The 26,095-nt window shown below is 42.2% G+C and overlaps 1 protein-coding gene across 4 annotated transcripts in view; it reads left to right on the forward strand.

Moving 5' to 3' along the window:
* Positions 1-26,095, forward strand: part of LOC113978231 (autism susceptibility gene 2 protein-like) — a 397,184-nt gene that overhangs the window by 326,507 nt on the left and 44,582 nt on the right. For 2 of the 4 annotated variants that reach the window (XM_027704999.1, XM_027705000.1), the window contains exons 3-4: positions 13,845-13,946; positions 21,548-21,583. In XM_027704999.1, coding sequence (XP_027560800.1) covers positions 13,845-13,946; positions 21,548-21,583 — 138 coding nt within the window. Of the gene's footprint in view, positions 1-13,844; positions 13,947-16,533; positions 16,649-18,987; positions 19,027-21,547; positions 21,584-26,095 lie in introns of those variants that run through there. The other 2 variants (XM_027705002.1, XM_027705001.1) reach the window with 2 other exon arrangements.

Here is a 26,095-nt window from a genome sequence, read left to right on the forward strand (position 1 = left end):
CCACAGCTCCTCCCGCGCCTCCTCCTGCCTCTGGGTTTCATGGAGAGCTCTCCAAGCCAGTCTTTAGCCCCTCACAGCATCTCCTCTTATCAGTCCTCGTCTTAGTTGTTGTAAAATAAGTTTATGAACACCAGAAAAACCTTTGCAGTTCCAGATTGCTTAACCAGGATGCTAAACAGCAAATTAAGTTTTGATTTAATCCGATGTTCCTGCCGTAACTAAAGACAGTAGTGAGGAAGAAGGGCCTGGCAAGGAACACAGGGCTGTTGGGCATCTTTGAGCAATCTTTGAAAGCTATTAAAATGGGTTTGAGAAGTGTTTCTCCAGATCACTTCAACAACAGCTTCTTACAGCAGATGAATTCCAGCTGTGGAAGTACCATGAGGAGTTACACTTTGTCCCTGCAGCTCCAACTCAGAAAAAAACTATTAAGAAAGAAAATTTTTATTGAAAGCTCTTAATGTTTAGCAGAAGAGCAGGTAAGGTTTTGAATGAGGAGAGATCTAAATCAAGCTGCAGTGAACTTCACAAAGCCTCTCCTGAACAGTTCTTCTCTAAGCTGTGTATATACTTGTAGCTATTTTTCTTTTGTTCAGGAAATATCTTTTACAGATCTGGTATCATTTATGCAAGAAGTTAACAGCACTTCCAGGAGGGAAAAAAATGTCATAAATTCAAAAGGTTTGTGTTGTGAACACTTCAGGTGATCACTTCAGATATTTTCAGGTGTCTGAAGAGCAGCACCCAGAAGTAAAAACTGCCTGACCAGTCAGTTGGCTAAACAAAGACCACAGCTTTCAGTACACATTTCATCCCTATGTATTTCATTTCATACACATTTCATCTCCATATGATTTGTATGATTCTGTATTTCCTAATGGATATTGCAGGTGCTTCCCTTCAGGATAGGAAATAATCGGTGCGAGAAATACGTGGAGTATGTGGAGAAAGTCTAAAAGCATGGCCTGCAAGAGAGACTTGAAAGAATTGAGGCAATTTAGTTTTGAAAAGAGGAAATGGAGTGGAGAGACTGATAAGAGTCTTCAAACACAGGAAGGTTGCTGCAGGGAGGGCGGGAGAAATCTGTGCTGCATATCCATGATAGGTGGGACAAGGACACGCTGCAGCTGGAGATGCACTGGAAGTGTGAAGGTGGTTTTTACAAGGCAAGGGCGGTGAAACACTGCAGCAATTCACCTGCAGCAGCTGCAGAGGTCACTGGGTGTCCTTAGCAAGTTTGGGCTGGATTAGCTGGTTGTCTGTGTGTCAGGAGTGATGCAGGTCCAGCTGGTCCTTTGTGCTCAGAGGGCTGGGCCGTGGGACCTCTTGGGTCTGCACCTTTCTCTGATCTTCTGTGATTTTATAATGCTGAGGCTCCTCGGTGCTCACAGACTGCAGTGGGTAAACTGAGGACTCAAATACTTCAGGCAGTGCTGCCCCAAAGTCTTTATTTCCCATGTGGTTCCCCAGTGAGAGACAGATGTTTAGCAGGACGCTTTTCCTTCACGCCACTAGACCAAACAAAAGCTTCCAATCTCCAGGAATTCAAGTGCAGCAATCGTAATATTCTGGCACTTCCATCACTCAATACTTGTATTATAAATATTTCATGGAAAAACTGAATCATAAAAGTATTATTTTTGTAGTGTGCCAAGAGTAGATCCAGGCACTTGGAGGATAAAAAGTATGAAAGTCACATTTTAATATTGTGCTCTCCTCACTAAATACAGTGCTAGTCTGAAACTGTCTGACATATAAAAATAAGGCAAAGCCTCCAAGGTATATTAATGGTGGTTATAGAGCTAATGGTTACATGGCAAACTCCCAGTACAGTCGTTTCAATGTGCACATTTCTCTGAACCAGATATGACTGGCTGGAAAGGTCTCTTGAAATCCCATCTGGCATCTCCTGGGACCCCACTTCAGCCATATTTCACTGCCCCTAAAGTGGATATAAAATGAGTCAAGAGCTCACTGTCTTTCAGCGAGGTTACACCCCTTCCTCTGCGAGGCACATCAGGAACTCCCAGCCCTAATCCCTGAAATTCGTAGTGATGACAGTGCTTGATGTCAAATGATTAATCTTTCATGTCCTTTCCTACCTAGCTACCGTCCTGGTTCCAGATTTTGGAAACCCAAATTCCAGATAGGTTTGTGGGTGTTCTCAGCTTCTCTGGATCTGGCCCTTAACCTACTTAAATGAAGGCAAAAAGCAAGTTCTGAGGCAGAGTTCAGGCTGAGCCTTCGAGAAGGGTACAAGCACACAGAGCAGGGCACAACAGGGATGGGGTGTGTTTGTGTTGTAGGTGGTCTGTTATGGAAATTCCTATGGAAATGCATAGCTATTGTTGGAAGTGTGTTGAGCCCAGCATGTTATTTCTGGAATAAATTAGAGGGAGGGAGATAGAGCAGCTGATTCCCCATCGGTAGGGCATCAGTGGGTAGGTAGAAGCCCCAGGTTCATGGCCCTGTTTCTCCTGACTTGAAGCAGTAAATAGAATGCAGGTCTCTTATTCTCCATAGCTGCAGTGCAGACATTTCTTGGTGCACCATGAAATCCCCCCTGTACACCACGAAGTGAATCCAGGAGGCAGAGGCCTGCAACTGGTTCCTTCCCTGAATCTATGTTTTCTCAGGGCTTTTTTTCAATGTTTATTAGTTTAGCCTGGCAATTCCATGTTTACATAAATTACATGATTAAAAGCAAAACAGGAACCTGGAGAGAATGTGGTTTCTGTTAAAATCATTCCCAGTTCCTTGCTCACTTAACCCTTTTGAAAACCAGAGACACTTACTGAGCTGCCTGCGTGTTTAGTGCACAGGGAGTGTGCTGTTCCAGCCCACCAGGGAGGTGTTTAGAGTTATTCCCCAAGGAATTTATTTGCTGGGTTCATTCATACAGTAGCCAGGCGATGACTACAAACAGTGAATAACATCAGCCTTTTGCTGTACCCTGGGAGCCAAGAGAGGGACTTGGCTTAGCCTAATTTGAATTATAACCTGCCAATTTGGTGGAGACCCACAGAAAAATTCATCAGCAGTTCTAAGCAGCACGTCTGATGAGGGAACACAGGCATTAGCTTGGTGAATGTGGCATAAAGATTTTTTTTTTGTAGCAACTAGTGTTTGCACGGGTAGAACTTTGATGAATACTGCCCTCTGTTCTTATCACAGATGAGCAAAGGAAATATAAATTAGAAGCTCATAAATATAGGATTCTCCTTGCCTTTGAAGAGCTTAATTTCCATATGGTTTGCATGAGAATGCTCTCGTTGGTTTCAAAAAAATGAGTTTGTTTTTGGCTGGGCTGTGAGTAATGTGCAAGCCACAACATTTTAAGTAGGTGTCCTTTATCTAAAGTAGATAAAAGGGGACATGAGATCTGTGAGGGGTTAATTCATATGTTCTAAATGAAAATGGAATTAGAAAATGAATTCCCTTCTAACATCTCCACTCCGTGTGCAGATCAAAGCCATCATAGGAGTAAATTTATGTCTGATAGTGTGGACGGTTTCAATGCACACTGGCGAAATATCATGCTGATTGCTGATTGAAAACAGTTGTTAATTCTCTACTTCACTAAATTCAGAGTGGAAAAACTTTCCTTAATAAAGAACAGATTGAAGAGAACCAAGACCTTACTGTGTGGAAATTAATGGCAGATGCATATACTGGTAGTTAAAATGTTTCATTAGATGTTAATGTCTTGCTGTGTTTTTAATTGTTCAGAAATTAGCCTCTAGAATATTAAAACCATCTGTTTGTTATCATGATGAAACAGAATACTTAAATAGTTATTAATTTTGTAGGCTTTTTTTTCCTCCTTGTCTGCAAAACTTTGATCTGTTGAGATTTCAGTGGATGCTGGATGCAGAAGTGAAAAACAATTTTAAAACACCTTGGTGCCCCAAATCTCAGCGTTTGCTGCCTGCCACCCATATTTTGCACGCCTGCTTTATTTCACAAATTATTATTCACCAAGGAGAAGTTGACGTTTTTTAGTGCATGGAAGGAGCGTGCTGATGCTTGCTGAGCCTGTATAATGGTTGATTTAAACTGTAATATGCTACATTTTCACATGCTGATACTTAATTTTTAAGTCTTGTGGGTCATTTTAAAGCCCAAATATTTCAAAGTGTAGAAGGGGTTCAGTGTAGATCCATCAGCACAGGGCTTTGTCTTCCTTAATCTCCAATTATTTACAGCTCTATTTCTTTTTTAATTATTTTTTTTAGGATTGAGTTTTGGAGAAGTTGGGGTTTTTTGACAGTTTTTTGGGTTATCATTTCTGATGGGTTTTTTAATCACAGAGATGAACAATAATGGGCTCCTCCAGGCCCTGAGTCAGGTAAATATTCCTCTTTATGAGAACATATATTGAATATATTTTTGGCATAACAGCAAAGAGATGCTTATTTTTTTCCGCAGCTGAGATGAATTTAACTAAGTGCTTAAGTGGTGTCTTGTGGGGAGGCTGAACATGTATGTACACACAGCTCTCCAGTGTGAAAGCACAATTCATAATACATTTTGTGATGCTTGTTATACGTGACTTAAGTGTGAAAATTTACTCAGTAAGCCTAAATATTACTTAGAGAGCCATTAACATATCTTTCCAAGTGATTTTTGACCTTTTTCTGAATAAGCACTTTACAAATTATTAAATGCCTGAACGAGGATTAATTCAAGTAACCGTAATTTGATAGTAGTCCTGTATTATAGATTTTTTTGCACTTATCTTAAAACAATAATAAAACTCCACTTACCTGGTGTATGACTGTATTTTCAAGATGGGTAAGTTTAATACAATTTTAAAGCATATGAAAGAGAAGTTAAATTGGGTTTTTTTGTCAGTATAAGTTACAGAAATAATCTTGTCAAGTATTTATAGTGGACACCAAATGGCTTCTGCATCCCTCGAAGTCAGTGGCAGTCATGAAGTTGTCCCCCTTGATTTTGGTGGGTGATGGATCTCACCCTAAATCCCACCTCTTTGCTCAGGCTGCCAACACAGGGGCTGATAACACTGGCTGGCAGAATGATTTTCTGGTTTTGGACGTGGACTGAGGCAACCTGCTCATCAGATCTACCAAACATTAAATCACCTTTGGTCACTGTTGACTAGGGACAGACTACAAGATTTATCAGGAGGGTTTTTTTGACATTTGCAAGCAGGAGGACTCGTTGTTTCAGTTGGCAAAATGTAGTCCGAGGTGAAAGCACAGTGCTGCAGTGTATTTTACATTATTTCTTAGGATGAGAGAGGAAGAGAGGTAAGCAAAGAAAAAAAAAATCCAATAATGTAGAGCAAAGCCAAACCCCCACAACAAGCTGGTATTGTTGGGAGTTTGAAGGCATTCTGAATTTTTCAGACCAGCTGCAGCTCATATTATGTTAGTTCAGGGGAAAAATTCAACAAGATCTAAGACATGAAGTCAAACTGTGGTTTAAGGATGTAATTTTTCAACGTTCCTTTTCCTGGTAGTTCCTAATCCAGATTTAAACAATTTAAACAATAGTTCCTCCTTTTCCTTTCCTCCTGAGTTATTTGTGATGACTAAACCCATCTCCACATCAATGACAGCTGCTAATGAATTCAGATGCTTCATTCCCTTCCCTTCTGTGATGCTTCAAATAGATTTTCTTTGCCAGATACTTCAGCCCCCCTTTCCTGCTAACAAATTGGTACTGAGGTATATTGTTATGACTTTTGCTTCTATCATTCAAGCAAGAGGAAAATACAATATGTATAGACGTGAGTTATATGGCAGAATGCTTTTACTCCCACTCCCCCCCCTTCCTTCACATTATTAGATTATAGAGAAATACTATCATAATAGCCTCTTGGCCAAGCCACTGAGAGCAGACTTATGGTTCCCTTGATAAATTGCAAAACATTATTAAGTTTTGCTCTCTGGACTGAGAGTATTGGCATAAAAGGACATCAACCCCAGTCAGATTGGTCTTGATTGCTGCTTAATTGCTGCTTGTTTGTGTTAGAGATCATGTGGTTTGATTGATCTTGCCCTGCTTTTGTCATTATTGTTACAACTTCCTAGTTTTCTCCTTGTATAGAGACCACAGGATGACTTTCAAGTCTTGAATAATTTATCTGGCTGGGCAGTTAAACGGCTTAAAATAGTATTATAGTTTTAAGCCAATAGCTCAACCTTCAAATCATTATTTATGCAACCAAATTATTAAATATTTATTCTGGGCTTATATCGAACGCTGAAGTAACAGGGCTCCTTTATGTAAGCAGTGGAAAGCATCTCGAGGTCCAGCCATGAATACTGATATTTCCTCCTTCAGGACATTTATTTACCTCTGTAATGTGAGCTGGGTGTCACGTCAGTGGTCTGCATTGAGGAAAAAAGGACAGAGGGCACCGTGACTTCATTCAAGCGAGTACAGTCACCCCGGTCTTTTTCAGGCTCCTTCACCTCTTTAGATATTCCCAAGAGGTCTCATCCCATCTTGCATCTCCCTTGCACATGAGGAGCAGCCATCCTGTGGACGTGAAGCCAGTGGAATCCTACAGAAGATACCCTGGGGTTGTGTTTCCCCTCACTAAAGTAGATGGAGGTTCTTCAGCTGGATTTGCAGAGCTGCAGTGCTCTTACAGTTTTTCAATCTGTCCAGTTTGCTTTTTGTTCCATCATGTGATTCATTTTATCTTCTCACTTAAGTATTCTTCCAGGAAGTTATACATTTCAAAGTCAACTAGAGGCCAAGCAAAATCCTCAGGGAGTTGGGTATCAGACACTCCGGGCTAAATGGGATAGTATTTCTATTCTCTCCCCTTTCCAGAGATTCAGGTTAAAAGTGATATTTGCCTTTGCTTTCCTACCTCTCCTGACCTTCTCTGTATGACAGAAACAAGAACTCCTGGCAGGTCCAGGGCTGAGATTGGGACAGAGTGCCTGAGGCTGGTCCCTGTGCCTGTCCCCACCAAAACCAGAGCTGGTAAACGTCTAACAAAACAAGGATCTGGAAAGTCATTGTTGCCAAATGCTTTGAAATAGTCTGTTTTCAGATGGAATGTTGGGGTAAAACTGCCAAATTGGTTCTGCATTTTGACATGAGCAAGGCTGAATGGGACCACAAAACAGTCCCTGGTGGAAAGTGTTGCAGCCAATGTGTGTGCACTGCTCCTTGTTGGGTGTTCCCAGGGTGGGGGGACAGGCACTGCAGTAAGAGATCATGACTATGCCCATAAAACTAAAAATCTGGTTTGAGGAAGTACAAAGCAGAAGCAAGAAGTGTAGATGGTGTAAATGGGCATCACTTGGCTGAACAGCACACAGAACTTGTAGCATGTATGGATCAGAAGGCAGATGGATGGATGGATGGACGGATGGATGGATGGATGGATGTATATCCCTGTAGCCAGGCAGGAACAGCCACTAAGCAGCTGTGTTTCAGAGGTGTTTTTTAATGGTACAAAGACTAGTTTCTCTTAGACAGGACCTAGGGAGGGCCCTGGAAATCCAGGGTGGGATGCAAACAAGCTCAGCAGTGGGACTGAGTAAATATTGGGAGGGGCAGATTGATCCCACCCTGATTGCTCTGCTCCAGCCATTCCCTGGCTCCTCGTCCCGCTCTGCTCGAGAGCTGTGCCGTGGAGGCAGCTTGGGCAGATTGATTGGTACAATGGAGAGCTTTGCAAGGTGTAATTTTAAAGGCCGTGTTTCTCACTGTGCAACCATCAAAATGCAAAGGGTCAGAAGAAGCCTATATTTTTTTGCAATTCAGCTTTTGAAGTGTGCTGAAACACGCTCCATTTGCTGCAATTGCCAACAGCTTGCTGTCTCGTACCGCTCCTGTCGGGAGCCGGGGAACAGAGCGAGGCTCTTACACTTTCCGTGGTGTATAATGTATGTATGATTCTGGGGTGTGATGAGTTTATGCCAAATTTATCTTTGATTTCTGTATAAACAGCACAGGGAAAAAAAAATGATGGGCTGCATTCTCTGTGAAACTTAGATAAAATAGAGCTACAGAGTACCTTCTGTGTGCTGTATATCTAAGGGTGCCCAAGCATATAATGAAGGAGAAGACGATCTGGAAATAAATGCCCGTTTCCTTATCCCCCACCCCCGCTTGGCAAGGATGCTATTTATTCTTAGCCTGTGTTGCTTCTGCTCTTGCTACTGCGAGCAGAACACGATCACTTGGTGTTTCTGTAATAACAATGCTAAATAGCCAAATTCTCCCCAGGAGCAGAGGGGGGTATCTCTGTTATTTTCCGTAGGATCTCCCCCCTTTAAGGCAGTAAGGGATGAGTTCTGCTACGGTGTATTGAGCAAGTGCAGCAGCAGACTCAGGATCAGCTCAGAGGCAGCAAGAAATGACCAGCAGTGCTTTAGAATAAGTAAGTTAAAGACACTCTTGTTCTGTATCATCCAGCTGATTAGGAAATTGTTTGTAGTTATTTGTTCGAGGTCTATTGGATTTAGATTTTTTTTTTTTGTCAACAGGAAATTGAAGAAACATACATGTGTGTTTGGATGATTCTCTCAGGCACAGGGTGTGACTCTTGGGGATGGGCCTGGGCAGGGCTGAGGGTTGGACTCGATGGTCCTTGGGGGTCTCTTCAAACTTAGCACATTCTGTGACTCTCTGATTCTGTTTGTTTGTGATTTTTCATAAAAAGGGGTTTGGAACAGGAAAATTAGTTTTTCTTCTCGGTAAAGGTAGGAAGGAAACAAAAGATCTTGTCTTTGTTGGTTTGCCTCACTTTTACCATACAGGTAAGAGAAATAAAGCTTCGTATTCTGGTAGGGATGTGGGATCCCAGGATGATGGCAGGTAGGCCTGGATCCTCAGCAGCTGGCAATTCCTTGGTGTGTGTGCATTGGTTGTCATAAGAATATATATCAAGACATAGAAAGAGAGCCTCTCCTAATGTTTTATTGTATCTCTCAGGTAACGAGATTTTTTTCTTCCCTGAGGTGAAAAACATCTTTGTATTAATAATATTCAGAGTCCACACACGGTGTGAATTCTTTTTTCATATTTACTGCCTAAACTTGTGTATTGTAAATATTCTTCCTCCTCATTATCTTACCTCTGATTTGCTTTCTTTGTGCTGCTCTCCTGTTCAGCTGGTCAGGCAGGTGGTGTGGTGGGGAACGTGGCTTTGTTAGAAAGGCAGAGGAGAGGTGGAGAGGTCTTGCTCCAGACCCATGGGCTCTGTGTTGAACCACCTTTAATGCTTTAGGTGACATGGAAGTGCTGTCTAAGTAGTATTTGTCTGACTTCTGTCAGCAGCATGAGAGATATAAATAGAAGCTTTGAAATGACAGCTGTTAATCATGATTGAAATCAGAAGTTACAAGCCTTGGTTTACACTGTTGTTGTTTTTTCCTTGCTATGCAGTTCTCCTTTTATTTGTTTTCATACAGCCAGATTTGTTCCTGATCGTTGATAAAATATGTTTTCTTTGCAATCCAATACTCAGTTCTGCATGAAATCTGCTGTTGCTCTTTTCTGGCTGGTAGAAGACACTTCAGGGCTGTGTGTTTGCTTGGGCAGGGCAGGGCAGGGACTGGCCCCCTGGGCTGTGTTTGTGCAGTCCTGCCACAGTGAGTGTCACTGCCGTGCCTGGGGGTCTGTGTGAGGTCCAGCAGATCCATACTGGGATAACTGGGATCGCACTGGGTTCAGCCAGGCCTTGTTCTCCTTACAGGCTGAGCTGGCCATTGCTCCTGGCCTTTGGAGCAGCCCTGCAGTCATGAGCAAGTGCCTCATTTGCAGGTGCCTCTGCCCAGATCTGTGTGTGCAGCACTGAGGAAAGATGTGTCACTGCCAGTAGTGACAAAAGCTCTGATCTTCAGAGCCTGGCTGGAGTCTGGGCTGCTGGGAGAGCCCAGGGAGCCCAGAGAGCAACTGGAGGCAAGCCCTAAGGATCGGGTACAAATGACTTTGTACTGTGAAGGGCTGTTGCCCAAGTCAGGACAAACTCCTCTCATGGGTTTGGGACTGGGCTGTAGCTGCTGCTCAGCTGTTCAGGAGCAGGGAAGCTTTGCTGATGGCACATGAACGAGTCTGTTCACCACCTGATCTGAGCCTGGGAACATATTCACCCAGGTAGGACCTGGATCAGTTTGGGACAGCCTTGCCCTTGCAAAAGCTGTGTAAATAGAGAATGACAGGCAGAACTGAAACCCTGAAATTCTCCTCTCCGCAGCAGGTTTCTGCCACCTCTTGGGGAGCAGGTGTCCCCTTCCTCTAGGACTCTGGGAGAGGCTTAGATTGCTGGCTGTGCTGTAACAGGGAGAAGTGTTAGTATTCATAACTTTAAAGTATAATGTAGCGAAATAATCCTTTAATTCCATATGGCGTGGAAACTCAGGCGCCTCGAAACTATACCATAGATTTACTGCTGCCAAATGGTATGGGGTTTTTAAATTAAAATATATTTTAAAATAAAAAAAGCTCAGGAGAGCCACATTAGGGTGTTTTTGACATGATATATAAGCTCTGTGAAAAAGGCTTTTGCTAAAATCTCGGTTTATTTATTTTGCTTTTTGTTACATGCTAACCAGGCACTGCTACTGTGGAATTATCTAAAGTGGTTTAGGGATCCAGCACAGCAAACTGTGGTCCCAAGAGGATGATGCTCCCTGGAGTCTGGGGCTCAGCTGCCCTTTCATCCTCCCTTACACCTCTTAACATGATTGACTATCTCTCTCCTTCCTTCTTTTCCTTCCTGAGACAAAAGGCAACAGAGAGCCACGTTGTTATGGGTTATCCTTAGGAGTGTTTTATGGCTCATGTCCCCATCTTTCATGTCACAGAAATGCCTGGCTAACATGGTAACTATGGCACTATTCCTGTAGATCTATCCTACTCCTAAGCCTTAATGTTTAGGTCTATTTTACTCTTTAACAATGAATGGCAGAAGGAGCAGAGCAGAGACCTGCTTTCCCTGGACACAAATGAATATTCTGTTTGCACTTTTCACTGTCACAAAATAAGGATGAGTGTTTCCCTGCTGCAAAATTAGTTCCACTAGATTCCAAGTCACCAGAAAATCTGTCTATGCCCTGAACGAAGTTACTGTTAGTTCTTGCTATTACAGCACTTTCATACTGATGTTTTTGCATCTATTTTGGTTTATTCATAATCTTAGCAATTTCTGGATGGTTTCTGTGTGACCTTTAGGCCTGAGCTGTAACTAAAGATCCAGCCTCCTATTTGTGGACCTTTTTAGCAGCACTGTGTTATTTCAGTGTTGTTTTATGCAGTTGAATCTGTGTGAATAGATGGAAATGACCCGTTGCCTGTCCACGTTAAGTGTTCTCATGTGCACTTGTGTGTAACTTTAGGTTCTTAAAAGAACACAACGGGCACATTTCCATGCTTTATTTTTTTAATTTAACACAGATTGATGGGTTTTGGAATAAAATGTAAACCCTCAACAGTTTGGCACATGGGGAAACTCAACTTGGAAAAAAGAAAGGAAAATACGGGAAGCTTATAAATCTTGGACTGATTTCCAAGTTTGGTGTCTGGTCTATGCAGTTCACTTTGTTCCTGCAGAATTTAAGGCTCAGATATCTTGATCATATTCTCTTACTGAGTGTAAATTGTGTCTAGAAAAATGACACCTGCTGGGTTTTTCTTTTCTTTGTAACTAGCTGGAATTCATGATGTAGAAGTAGTATAGAACTGAGCTGTTATAATTAGTTAGCAAATAACTAATTAGTAAAAATTGTGTACAAAATAAGTTGAAGTTCTAAAAATAAAATCTGAGACTAGAAAAAAAGTTCCTAATGCTCCAGTTGCAATAAGAGTTTTTCCATCATTGAGCAGATGTTGACAAAAGACCAAGTCAAGGAAACTTGATCCATTTTCCTCTGGTTGGTTAAATTGTAAACTTGGGACCATAAAATTACAGGACACAGAGGTCCTAGATAAGATCAGTGAGTTATATATGAAGTGTAAGACTTCTTGAATTCGTTCTCCTCCCCTCTGCCTCCAAAAAATGCTACCGAGATCTATTAGATCTGACTGATAAACCATTCCATTTGAAATAAAAATAATTTTACTGGAAATGTTCTGGCTGAGCTATGTAATATTTAGTTTATTTATTAAATTGTGAGTGTCTGACAAATAGCTCTGGTTCTTCTGTTACATTTTCTTTGAGCTGAGAGTAGGCCTGTGCCATTTTTTGCAGTTGTGCTCGTGCATTGGAACTCAATTGTGTGTTGGAACCTTTAGTTTCATATGCTTTATGTCCTTTCTTTGATTTGACTGATAGAGAGCACCCAAATGTGCCTTATACAGAGAGGGAAATAAGGGATGAAGGGGAAGTGTTACACAAATTGCAGATACAGTTTGCTCTGGTAGTGAGAAAATGATGATTGATAAAGGGTGAGGATACTTTGTGTGGTCCTTCAGTGAACCTGGGGAGAACAGCAGTGGCTGTGGGTGAGCACAGTGTACAGTGGGAATGTGCATCAGCACATGTTTTGCTTGCATGCACCATTAAAAGAGCATCTGTGTGAATTTTTGTGCGTGGAAATAGAAGAGAGAGAAGAAAGAGGGGGGGAAAAAAGTGATGGAGAGTGTTCATGGAGAAGGAACCTTTGATCTCCAGTCCAATGGAGATGAATGAATGTCTACTCCTGTACAGTCTGAATAGAACTTACTATGATCATATTAGTAATTAGAATAACTTAGGAGGAGTTGTTTGGTGTTTGTTATATGAATATTGCTGAGTGTAGTAGGTATCTCATAAAATACTTCATTAGATGCCTTGCTGAGTATTTTGTCTGCATTTACCTCTGCTGCCAATGTTTATGTATGTGATTTTAGATCTAAATTTCTGAAAGGGACTTCTTGTCAGAATTGACCTCTGGAGTAACCAGTCTTCACAGGAGGTTGGTTCAAATGAAGGATCAGCAAGGCTAGATGAAAATTTTAATATGTTCAAGCAAAATATATGGAAAGATACATTAAAACAGATTCATGCATTTTCAGCATTGAAGTAGATGTGGGTGATATATGTGTATAGATGTGTATATATATATACACTTGCTGTATATGTGTATATGTGCTCGTGGACATATCTAATGAATGTATGTGGTAAATGCCTTTCTCAGTGCACTGCTGTGTAACGTGTTGACCTGCACAGTCCACAGCATAAGAGAAAGCAGATGTGTTCTCAATTGTAATGAAAATACAGTTTGTAGGGGTTTTTTTGTACTTTTTATTTATTACAATGCCAGTAAAGTTCATTAAAGCTGGCTTGAAAGGCAAAAGCAATTTGATACCTATTAAGTAGATCATGTTGTTTTATGAACATTGAGGTTAGTCGAGAATTGTTTATAGTACCAAGCAACGTGGTTAGGGGCTAGTCCAGCAAAAAAAGGCTTCTCTGCAGTGATGACTTCTTCTTCCCCTGGGGAGACTTCCGTGGATCTCAGAATCCACATTACATTGTGCCTTAATGAGGGAGGGTTTGACTCTGTGCGTGCTGCAATGTGACGGTAACTTTAACAACTTCATCTATGGCAGAAATACCTTGAGAAGTCTAAAAGCTTCCCATATGAGGGTCTTAAACTGTCATTTCCTTGGGACATGAGCGTTGCCCCTTCCTGCCTGCAGCACCTGGACCTCACACCCTCTCTGTGGTGCCCGAGGCTCTGCGTTCGTGGTCTCGCCGAGGTCCTGCCCTGGCACGAGGTCACACGGTGACAGTGGCAGTGCTGAAAGCACCACATCAATGCTGCTTTGTGTGCACCTGGGGCTGGGTTAAAGAAGAGCAGTGGACGAGGGGACTTGCCTGGACCAGGCTAAACTCTGTCTCTCTTTGTTTTCTCTCTCTCCTGCAGCTCAAGCCGGGTCAGAACAGCTGCCGGGACAGCGACAGCGAGAGCGCGAGCGGGGAGTCCAAGGGTTTCCATCGGAGCAGCTCCCGGGAAAGACTCAGTGACGTGAGTATGACTCCTACAGCTAAACCCTGCTCTGGGGAACCCTGCTGGGCTTTTCTGAGGGGTGTAAGTCAGAACGTGATTTAGTTTCTGGGATGGTTTGTTGCTAAAATCTCCTTCTTTTGGGGTTTCTGGAGAGGAAGAGGTAACTTAATCTCCTGCCCGAGTTCAGAAAACTTCTTAAAGTTTGATACAATGTCTTTCTGTGTGCAAATACTCATTACTTTTGAAACATTCGAAGGCCATTTAATGAAGTAAAAATGTTCTGCATAGTTGAGAAGTGAGGTGGCCTCTTTTTACCCCAAGTGGGGAAGGAAAAGAATGTATTTCTTTGGGCTAAATACTGTCTTTATGAAAAGTATTAGAGTGTCTAGAGAGACTCAGCTAACTTATATGTAATGAATTGATATAACATGGCCAACAATAGCATAAGCTCTGCCTTTATTGCTCTACCTAAACTGCTGTGGAAGGGCCTGAGATGGCAGCTCTGTGGAGAGTGTTTTTCTCCACTGGAGAATGCTGGCCATTCACGGGGTGACACACACGAGTTATTCTGACAGAGGAATGACTACAGAAATCTCTCTGTTGCTGCAATCAGATTATTATTATTTATTATGTGTACCATCACAATCCTTGAGTGTTTTATTCATGGTTCTGTGTCCTCTGTGCTACGTGCTTTACAACACAGAATATAAAGACAGCCCTGTCCCCAAAGAGTATCTAAATTGGGGATTTTGTAGGTCAGATCCTTGGCTGGTAAAAGCATGGATGGCTACATTAGTCAGCCCAATTTGTATCAGCCAGCAATCTGGCCCTACTTTCAACTAACCCACATTTTGGAAATGGGGATTTTATCGATAGCATGTCCATGTAGATTTGGATGACAGATACCAGATGGTGTCCTCCATAGGCCAATCCAATAAAACTGAACTGAGCAGGCATTAAAAGAAATACCTTTGTAAAGGATACATTTCGTTGTGCAAATTTAAGCCTCGAGGCACACAGCTAGCAATTTTTGCTGAATTGTGCATATCACTGGAACAGATGCCTGATTTTTTTTTTTTCTGTGAAAGTGTGAAATCTGTAGCACTCTCTTTCCACATCCCTTTGTCACCTTATTGTAGAGGTCCATTTCTTCCCCAGAGCCAACCTTTATGGGTACAGTCAGCTAAACTCTTCAGAGCCTGCCCTTCATAGCTGTCAGGTGAGGTCACTCTCGGGGCTCCTTGGAAGAGCAGATTGAAACCAGAGGAGATAGTGAGTGAATGTTCTGTACAGGTAGCAGTGGATGGCAGCCTGTCACCATTGCCATCCTTTGCCTCTGAGCCCTGTGGCAGCTGAGAAGTCACTGCAATGAACTCCACAATTACACAGCACCTTCCAGCAAAACATTTTCACAGCTCCTTACAAACATGGTTTTAATTTAGCCTTGTTGCTCCCTTGCAGTTTACTGAGTGGAGAGCTCTGAGCCTTACTGAGCTTCCCAGCAGCTCACAGCACTGCAGTGCCAGACCTGGCAGTGAGAGCAGAGTCCTGCTTCCCCCTCCACCCATCAAATCCACTTTTTCTCTGATGTTTTTACAATATTTTCCTTTGTCTTGGCACTCTGGCAAACTGAAAGGAAGTAGAGAGCAAATACAACTTCCCCAGTACATCTGAGAGAGGACACAGGGATTCACAGGTTGCTCGAAAGGAACGTTGTGTAAATATATGTGAAGATGTACATTTGAAAATGTTATACATAATTGATGTTCTGCTTAATAAGGAAAGTTCCTTTATGCTTTGATAATTCATTCCAATACAAGCATGTGTCTCTGGTCTGGTGTTACCAATTCAGCTGAGATTTGAAAAAGATGCATGAGATAGTTCTCATCTTACCTGGGCCTGTGGTGGCCTTTCCCAGACTCCTTCAGTTCAGAGCAGTACATCCCATTCTCTCCCAAAGCCAAACACCCCATGTGTTGAAATGACAGGGCCTTACAAAGTGCCAGTGATACTTCCACTTTCACGTGTAGGGGAGCCTGCCCTGAACTTGATCTTGAACACAAAGATGCTTCAAGAGCTTAATAAGGTTATTTTAAATAACATCTTTTGAAGAAGTCAGTTGTCTAATGATACCCACCAATTACTGTCCAGAGAACGTGTCAGACAGCAGAGTAAGCTTTCTCTGAAGATTTGTTTCTGTTTTCACAACTCTTTTCTCAGAAAAAAAAATACACAAAAAGTTGTGCACCCAACAGAAGATGGAACAAAAATATAAGACATGGCAGGCAGAGTAACCCTGAGGTCAGAAAGCAAATTTTGGCCATGAAATATAATGAATCTCCACTAATGTAGCCTGACAGCACTGTAAGATTAAGCTGCTGTATGGAAATGTGGATAATGAATGAAGTGCACGTGCTGCAGGTAGATGATCATTTCCTGATCCCCAGTTGTAAGCAGGCTGGTGAAACAGCAGTGCTGGAGCTTCATGGGCCTTGATGTGGGGCCTAAGTGATGGTTTAGTGACAGATGCAGGATGAGGGAGATGGGATAATGAATATCCAGTTGCAAATGGACACGTCAGTGCCTTCATTCTCTCTCCTGTCAGGGATCTTTCAACTCTGCCTGTTGTAACTGAACCTGCAGTCCTTGGATAACACAGAGTGATGCAAAGTGTGTTTACAAGGAGTGACTCCTTTCCAGGCTAATGAGATCCAAGCTGGTAATTTGCAGCAATTGTGAGAGGTGGGCAGAAATGAAAAGAAGATAATTCAGTGAAAAGACCATGTTAAACAGGAGACTTTTCTCCTAATGAGGCTTGAGTTAGCATCAGACAGTAGGAAGAGGAATATCCTCTGTTCTTGTCAGATGCAATGCAGTGAGACTGATTTCCATCAACTCCTTTCTTTGTCCTCATCTTGCACGTGTGTGCACAGGCACACACCCCTCGGTGAGAGAACATAATTAGCAGAGAATTTGACCTCTGCTAGATTAGGGATAATGATTGCTCGAATGCTCCAGTGCAGGCATGTGGCAGTGCCCTGATGCAGCTCCCCGTTTGAATTTCATAAACCCATGGCTCTCTGCCTTTCTCCCCTTTATAGGCTGGGGTTTTTTTTGGAATGACAACTTGTTTTTTCCTTTATGGACAGAGGTAGCTCCAGGGGCCTAAAAGAGAAATTGGAGAGCTGCTCCTCCTTTATATATAGGGTGCTGTAGTCAGTTTAATCTCATCAAAATCTTGCCAGTAGTAGAATTCATTTTGTTGAGATCTTGCTTGGAGACAAGATGGCAGTGCTTTCTCTTTCGCTCAGCTTGGAGCTCAGTCAACTTGTTTTCCTTATCTTTCTGTATGTATTTATTTTTAATTGAGTCTTCCCTCTTTGGAATACCTTTTAGTCATGTTTCACAAGACAGCCAGGAGATTTACTTGAGGAAAACATGAGAATTACATCTAACCTGGATGGCGAATGCACTGAGTATTCAGGGGTTCAGCCACCTCTTTGCTGATGAAAAATCAAAACACCTGATTCCTTTGGTGCACATTCCTAAATTCCTGATCTATCTGATCTCACCCTGCCTGCTGCTTTTGGTGCTGGTTGCAGGCTTTCAATGAGGGGATGAGTAGCAGAAGCCTCTCACATGTGGTCATGGGCTGGGAGGCAGCACATCATCCACTCTTGCTGCACAGCAGAAGCCTGGAGCGCCTGGACTCTGCTTGCTTTGCTGAACAAGGAACCACAAACCAGAAGAAACAGTTGGCACCTTTCTGTCTGGAATGTTTTTCCAATTCCTGAGCAGGGAGTGGGACAGGAATCTTTCCATTTGTCCCCTACGTGAAAGGTCTCAGCCTGGGCTCTCATCCAAGCTGATGCACTCTTCATGAGTGCTTCCCTTTTCCCAGTGCTTTGTGTGCTCCCGCTGCCTTGTGGGCTTTGAGAGTAGGTCACAGTGAGGTATCACCGAGGGTGAAGTCCTGAGGTCCCCTGCCCACCAGGTCTGTTGCTCTTTGGTTCGTGAAGGAACGTGTCTACACCCCCAGCAGATTAATCCTGTGGGCAGCTCATGGTTTCAGCCTCAAATATGGGATATTTCCAATTCTCTTGTCTCTCATTCCTCCCACCTGTGCAGAGCCCAGAGAAAGACAAACTGAGGGACAGTCTTTGGGTTATGTGCTCTGAAATCCTCGGTGCTGTTCCTTCTTCAGGATGTCACCAGCAATCTTGGCTGTATCCGAAGTGGGATCACACAAGCAGAGCTCTGTGTGTGTTTGTGTGCGTGTGCCAGGAGCTGATCAGCTGCAGTGGCTGCTGCTTTGTGTGTGTGTGTGTGTGTGTGTGTGTTTGCGAGGGGGTGTCTGTGTGTGTTTGTGTGTCTAAGGTTGGGTGCTTAAATGCTTTGTTGCATTATGTTAATTCCTCGGCAGTGCAATCAAATTCATGTCGTAATTAAAGCTGTCAGTTGGAAGGCAAGCCAATCGCCAAGAAAACACAGCATAACAAATGAAGTGAAATGATTCTGCGTGTAGCTATACAATGCTTCGCCAGGCATGAAATTAAATAAGTAATTTGATGTTGACATCAGAAATTGAAATGATACCCACTGTTCCTTCATTCAGTCAGACCTGCATAAACAATAGCCAGAACAAATATGTACAACACAGTCTTTCTCCCCACCCAGCTCCCTAAGTAATGCACAATATATATGCAAAATGGGTATAACTGTGCCTTCCAAGACCTCAAGGATGTAATTTTCTTTGGTACACAATAAACTAATGCTTACACGAGGGTTACTACATTTTTGCTTCTGGGCCAAAGTTCTTCTCTTTAAGAAAGGAAGGAAACAAAACAAAAAACAAAACAAAACAAAACAAAAAAACCAACAAAACCAAGCCCAGAACGAAAATAACAAAACCAAAACCATGTTAATTTTAAGCAAGTGTGTTTTGCTGATGGGCACCTAATGCAGGCTTCTGCTGGTGGTTGTGTGAATATCAAGTAGTATATCTAATGTCCTATTTTGCAAAGGGTTTCGGAAAGTGAAACCATTACCTCTATTATAGGCACACTTTATATAAGAGATGTAGAACCCTCCAGTGCAGGATCACGACTCAGCATGGGCTTGTAAAGATGCTTGTGCAGTTGGTACCCAGGCTGGGCACTGGGTAGTGGGATCCTGTCGCTATTGGGAGTTATCCAGAAGGTGAGAAGTTGTCTCTTGCATAGCCCTCGCTTCAGCCTTTGTGCTCTGTCAACACACAGTTCACACACAGCTGACGTAGTCATCCATGCATGTGCAACACAGTCTTTTGTACTTCAATTAAAAAGAGTTTGCAAACTGTACTCTCCATATGCAGCATGCAATGTGTGAAGGGCTATATTTCCATCCAGCAAACTCAAATTCCCTGAAAATGCACAGTTGTTCAGTGAAAGTCATTTGACTGCTATGTTTCGACTGTCCTCCCATAGCCATTGCAACATTGCTTTTGAAGGAATGAAAATATTCAGTGGGAAATATTTTGTTTGCTTATTCTTTTTTTTCTTCCATTTTATTGTTTTGTTTTGATACTTGATCCTTCCAAAACTTGGAATAGAAAGCAGACAAAAATTACACACAGATGCAGAAGGCAAACTTTGGAGCTTTCAGCCAGTGAAGTAAGTTTTAAAAATTGTTAGTGAAAGAGTGGGACTCGCTTGGCATCTGTACATAGCTGAAACAAAAGTGGTTATAATGGTTGCACGTGTTGTACTTGTGGGCAGATCTCTCCAGCTTAAATTAAGAGAATGTAAATGGCACGAAGCAGAAAGCAGGATGAGTGAGGAGGAAGGCAGGCTTTGTGGTGTGCTCTGCCAGGAACGTGGATGTGTTTGACACTGGAGTGTGCTGCACTGCACTCACTGCCAGGGGCTGCAGAGCTGCAGCCTGGGAGCCACAGGCTCCAAAATCCATGGAGGGCACTTCCCAACTGGGAACAGCGGCCAGGCTGGGCAATGACCAGGGCTGTGGTGGTGACCAGGTTATTCCCAGCACAGAGAATGGTCACAGCAACAGTGGGGAAAGCAGAGCAGTTGTGCTGAGCCCTGAGGCCTCATGGCCATGTGTTCCCAGATCTGCAGTGCCCATTCTTGAGCAGAGGCACTGTCAGGGGCATTGTCACTGGGCCAGGTGGGCCTTGCTGTGGATGATGGTGGTAGAGAGAACTTGAGGCTCCAGAACAGCAGGAGTGGGGACAAGATGACTTTGGAATTTATTTGTTTCTGTGGAGCTCCCCTTGCAGGCTGATAACCAGACCTGTGCACTGCAGATCTGCTGTTGGGGTCCCCTGCAGAAGAGTCTCAGAACAGGGATAAGAGATGCAAATTCTCGGTCTTTCCAGTGGTTCGCCCAGGCTGGTTGGGCCCCTCTGCAGTTCCTGGTTATCCCTGAGGTGTGGCATTACTGAAAGTGAGCCTGTGCTGAGGAACAGAAACGGGAATTGAGCTGCAGGAGTTACAGACTGGTTGTCTCAGTGCTCACTAGAGAATGGTCCTCTGCTTTTTGCCTCCTTGTCCATCGACTCTCCGAGCAGGAGCACTGGGAACTGTTCACCCACCCTCTAATGGAACAGGCAGTGACCTGGATTAGGACTGAGATGTTTCAGTCTCTCCCTGTGTCTCTAAGAGAACCTGCTGTGTAATCCCCATTGCTTAGATGAAAAACTAATGAAACAAAACCCTTTATCTCCTTAATTCCTGTGAATGTAGAGGTTGTGATCGTGCCCCACTTAAACTGAATTTCATGATGGTTTTTTGTTTAAAGCATTTAAACCATTTGATTATTTCCCATGGTAATAATATTGGTTTCACTTATTTTTATGAGTTTGGGTTTTGAAATCTATTTCACACTGTAGATGTTTGCTGCTTGTGGTTTTCTTTTCTTTCTAAGTCCTTGGTTTGTCAAACAATGTGGACATCCAAATGGGAAATGGTAGTGGCTGCATTCGGGAGAAAACAGCACATTGACTGAAGCGGCTTCTCTGTGCCCACGCGTTCTTTACATTTCAGACTACTAATTATGTTTACAAAATGTCTCATTTTAGAAAAGCACTATATGTGTACTAACCAGGGCCTTTCGGGAATAAATTGGCAAACAGGTCATACACTGAAAAAGTCATCCAAACCCACCGGGCTTTTTGTTTTGAAGTCAGTCTACTTTTTTTTCTTTCCTTCTCCCCCTCCCGCCTGCCCCTTTGTGGCCATGAAGCTGAGTAGCTGGAGTCCAGGGCATTGAATGTCAGCATGTCAGGGAGGCTGGTTGATGAGTGTCTGTTTAGTCTCAGTGCAGGGCGAAATGCCATCATTAATTCATTACCCAGCTGCCTGTCAAATAAATTGGCAATTACGTCCACCGCAGAAGCTTGGAATTCAGTAAATAGCACGTTACCATCTCAGAGTCGTTGAGAGATGTAAAGGGAAAAATTAAGCAACAGCGTGTTTGTTTCAGTAGCAGATGACAAGGGGCAGCACATTGGTGCTGTGATGTAGTGATGAAAAGCTTGGAAAGGGCTGGTAATGAGCTGTGTGGATTGGAACGTGTTAAAAACCGTCACTGACTTTCCACTTTGTCTTTGTGTTTTATTGCAGAGCTCAGCTCCTTCCAGCTTGGGAACAGGCTACTTTGTAAGTGTATCTCAACTTTCACACATGTGCCTCTGAACAGCATAACTTCCTCCTCAGACAAAAGTGCCTTAGTGTGTGGGAATGGGACTAACCAACCAACCCACTCTGGCCCACACCTTAACATACCTTTGTTAGTTCTTCCTCCACAAGTGCATTGGAAGTAAGGTTTCCAACACGGTGGCCAGTGTTTTCCTGAACTAATTAATTACTACATAAATTCCAACAGTATTTAATTTACACAATTAGAGCAAATAAAATGAACCGTGGTCTTACCAGCTCTCTAATCTGAGATGGCAGGATCTTGATTTCCCCTTGTAGCAGTTCTTGTTGGTTCGTGGATTTTAAAGAGCCCATTACACCAGTCTTGCCTCATCTCCTGTGTACCACAGTCCAGAGAACGTGACACAGTGATTTCTACCTGTTGCTTAAAAGCCCCCTGTCTCATGGACACTCTTGGGAAATGCAGCTGTACTTGTATTTATGCCAGATTTACATTTCATGTCCTGAAAAGCGGATCAGGCCCCAGCTGGTTTGAAAATTGATCAGTTTTTTGGGGTTTGTGATTTATTTGCATGCCCCTATTGATTTAACAGTCTATATACCTTTCTATCTGTTTATTCCCACATTCATCAATATACCTTTTACTTGCACAGATAAGTTTGGCAGTAAAAAAAGTGTTTTCCAGTCAATCCAATGTACTGTTTATTTTCTTCCAAGATTTGTATTTAAATTGCTTATACCCTGTTTCACTTGTAACTTACGCTGTGTTCTCAAAGCACATCTTTTCTGCCTTTATAAAACTGTAAGAGAAGCAGAGCATTATGTATGTCCAAAACCAGGTGGGTAAAATGCAGTGATCCTTGTCCTGTAGCATTGCTCTGTGAGGTTAACAGCATAATCAAAGCCTGTTTCTATCTTTTCATCAGACTCAGGGGAAAATAAAACTCTATGGTATTCAATTACATGATGGAAAAACTTTGTTGCTCTCTTGTCAGATTCCCAGAGAGTAATTTTCTTCTATTAGTACATGGTGAATTTAGTCTTTTGTCACAGAGGTCGATGATCCTGTAAGAAAGTTATGTGATTAGACTGTGTTCGTGTGACCTCACCTGTAAAGTATAAAATGCAAGCACAAAAATTGCTTAATACCTGGAGAAATGCTGTGTCCTGCTGGATTTACCTTGGACTGCTGCACCAACAGAATGTTCATACTGCTGGGGGTGAGGTGTGAAAAGAGCATCACCAATTGAAAAAGCTTTGTGGTCGTTGTTCTAATTATACCAAAGCCCAGGTCAGTGTAAGGTAAGTCGTGAAACAGAAAAACAGACTGCTTTCCTTTTTTCAGCACTTTCCCTGGTTTGTGTCACTTGTATTTTTAAGAGGAAGGGGATGAATGGAAAAATGATATCAAATGGCTCAACATTTATGTTGCATTAAAACTAAAACTCAAGTGTCTTCCCATAGTTCAGAGGGAATTGCTTTCCTTTGTCTGGGAAAATTCAAATCATATGAACATATATAGACATGCTCTGGAATGGGACAAATATAATATGGGCTGAAGGGCTGTAACATATATCTATATATAAATATATAAATAAGCCTTGTTCTCCTTACAGCGAGAGCTGAATATGCATGGTTTGAGAGCGGTGCTCAGCTTCATCTTTAGGCAGCAGAGGTAACAGAAGACAAGCCATCTGCTGTTCCCTGCACCATACTGTCTGTGGGTTGGTCCAGTAAAGTGAAAATCTGGAAGGTGTCAACATCCCCTATGCTCCAACGGAGAGCTTGAAAGTTTCCAGTTCTCCTGAGTGAGGGATTTAGTAACAAGAAGAAGCTTGACATCTTCTAGGGCCAATGTATTGGCACTTCAAATCATTCTAATTTGGATCTGTGTTGGTGGTGGAGACATCCCTTGTTAGGTGCCATTAATACATTTAACTGTGCTGTTTCTTGTCTCTAGTCACAGTATTAAGATTTCTTTCACTTGCTTTTTCTTTCTTCACTAATAGCCAAGAAGGTAGAAAATACCCTTCAGCTTCTATCTTAAAGTTGTTTTTACACTTACATGGAGGGGTTTTTCCTCCCTTTTCACTTTGGAAAATTGTTTTTAGGATTATCTTGCTTATTGTTTTAAAGAAGTCAGTACCCTTATTAACTTACATGGGGCAAATAAAACCCAGATGTGTTTTGCGGTACCAGACAATGAGAAAAATGCTCCAGAATGATCCAATTAGCATGTGTTTCTGATAAATGTAATTATTGTATTATCAAAGTGCAAAAGAATATGCACTTGAATTGACTTCTTTTTTCCAAAGCTTTTAACTAGAAAAGACTGTTAGTTTTTGTGTTTAGTGTTAACCCAGAACATCAAAACAGGGGTCACTGGTCTCCAAGAAAGTAAAAATAACTTCTAGTTTAATAGATAATAACAAAGCTTTTGCCTTTGGAAATTATTCCATTGTGATATACATTGGACTATGAAATATTATGTACTGCAGCTCACCCAAGGAAACACAGGAACCAGGTAAGTTAAAATGCACTGATGGACATCTGCTGCATGTGGAAGCAGGTTTTATTCAGAAATGAATGAACACTGAGATACGGATTAGGTAGCATTTATTTGCTGTTTAAATCCAAGTATTCATGGACTCTGTGTATGTTTAGGCCATGTTACATAGCATAGAGATAATACTTGTTCGACTTGGAATCTCCTTTGAGTGCCATGCTTTTTCCAGGCACTCAGGTTTGATGGGTGGTGGGTCATGTGCCTGAGATGTTTGTGGATGCTGTGCATGCTACAGCAAAGCTGAAATGACTTTTGGATCCTGACATTGTACAGAAAGTCTCCTGAGATCACTGAGTGTTTTAGGAAACATTTATAAAGCTGACACTTCCCAGCAACACAAAATCGTTTCTCTAATATCTCTATGATAGCGCCATCCTAGGAATTCATTATGCACTTTCAGTAGTGGTGAAGGCTGAAATCTTACCTGATTATATACAATAAGTAGGTAAATTTCTGAATGGCAAAGCTGGAGAGTGAATTCTGTTCTTGTTGGCTCTGTGTTAGTGCTTCTTGAAAAGCAATAGGTAAAGTTAAAATGCAGGTGCTCCGGGGAGGGCATTCCCACAGCCTGCTTTGACACCCCACCTTCCCTAGGAAGGCAATGGAGAGGGTTGGGAATCTCCATCAGGTGATTCAGCCTAACCCACCCCCGGCTGGGGTGATGGGACTGCCACTGATTAAACAGACTTTGTAATGAGATGCCTTCAGCAAAGGGGACAGGGGGAGTGACCACTGATGGAGTGTGAATGGTGCAGGGCTGTCAGGGAGTTCTAAATACCCCAACAAGTTTGGTCTCCAGTTAGGAACCACTCTCTTTTTCTTCTTTCACAAGTGTTGGTGTGTTCAGCAGATTTTGTTGAATAGACATTTTTGTTCTTGTTGGAATCCGTTTCCTCTGTCTCGGTGCTCCTTGTCAGAGGAGACACTTTCCCATCCTTTTTGCATATTATTAGGTCAATAGTCAGAAAAGAAGAGACATAGGTAAAAATCATTCTGAGTTTCTCATGTCAGGTCTCCAGGCAGTCTTTTGCCTCAATTTCAGCATCCCTGTCCTGAGTTTCCTCTTCCCAAGCCACCTGTGTTACAGGACTCCAACTGGCCTGACTTTACTGTTTGCTATGGGATCAGGCCAGTCTATGGTTGGTGTATATGACAAAAAAATCTAGACATGCTGTTAATATTGGTGCATCCTAAGAAATCATAACTGAATACTTCCTGGGAAATCTCCTCGTTGTCTTTGATATTTTTTGCATTGTAAATTGTCATTGTCTCTCATCAAAGACAGACTGTAAGGTAGATTACGTCTCGTCAAGAAGTCAGATCAGACAATTGGAAATTAGAATTTACAATTTTAGAAAAAATCACAAACTTTTTAACTTTAAAGGAAAAGCTGCTTGAATTATGTGAGTTTTTAATGCTGTCCAACTGCTTTAAGATTTCTGGGGGTTGAGATGTTTTACAATGTGATTGGAATTTGTATAACAGTAAAGCTTTTTCTCCTATCTGGCTTTGAAGAATGATTTTTGCTCATTTATGTATCTTCCATCCAGCCAAATTCACATTAGAAGATATGGTGGTTCATTGGTTTGCAACAGAAAATAGAGAAGAAATCAAAATAACTGAATGTTTTCCTTCTAAACAACAAACCCAATTCCAAAGACTGTCAAGTTCTTTGGCAATTGCACAGTTTCCTTGTTTATGGCAACTTATCTCCATTTCCTGCACAGGTCTTCTTCTTGAGTCTTTGTGGCAGTTTCTGAGGGTTTTCTGTCCTTTTTTAATGCTTATTTTTGGTTAGCAGGTGCTGCTTTTTTTTTTCCTCCCCCAAATGCAGAGAGTTTGTGGATTTTTCCAAACTAGATAAAATTCGTTAATAAGCTGGTGACGGAAATAATATTTGGAAGGCAGAATAAGGCTCCTGTGACCCTTCTCTTCCAAACAATGCT

This window comes from Neopelma chrysocephalum, unplaced genomic scaffold, assembly GCF_003984885.1.
Source record: "Neopelma chrysocephalum unplaced genomic scaffold, ASM398488v2 Primary Assembly neopelma1_299, whole genome shotgun sequence".
NCBI classification, from domain to species: Eukaryota; Metazoa; Chordata; class Aves; order Passeriformes; family Pipridae; genus Neopelma; species Neopelma chrysocephalum.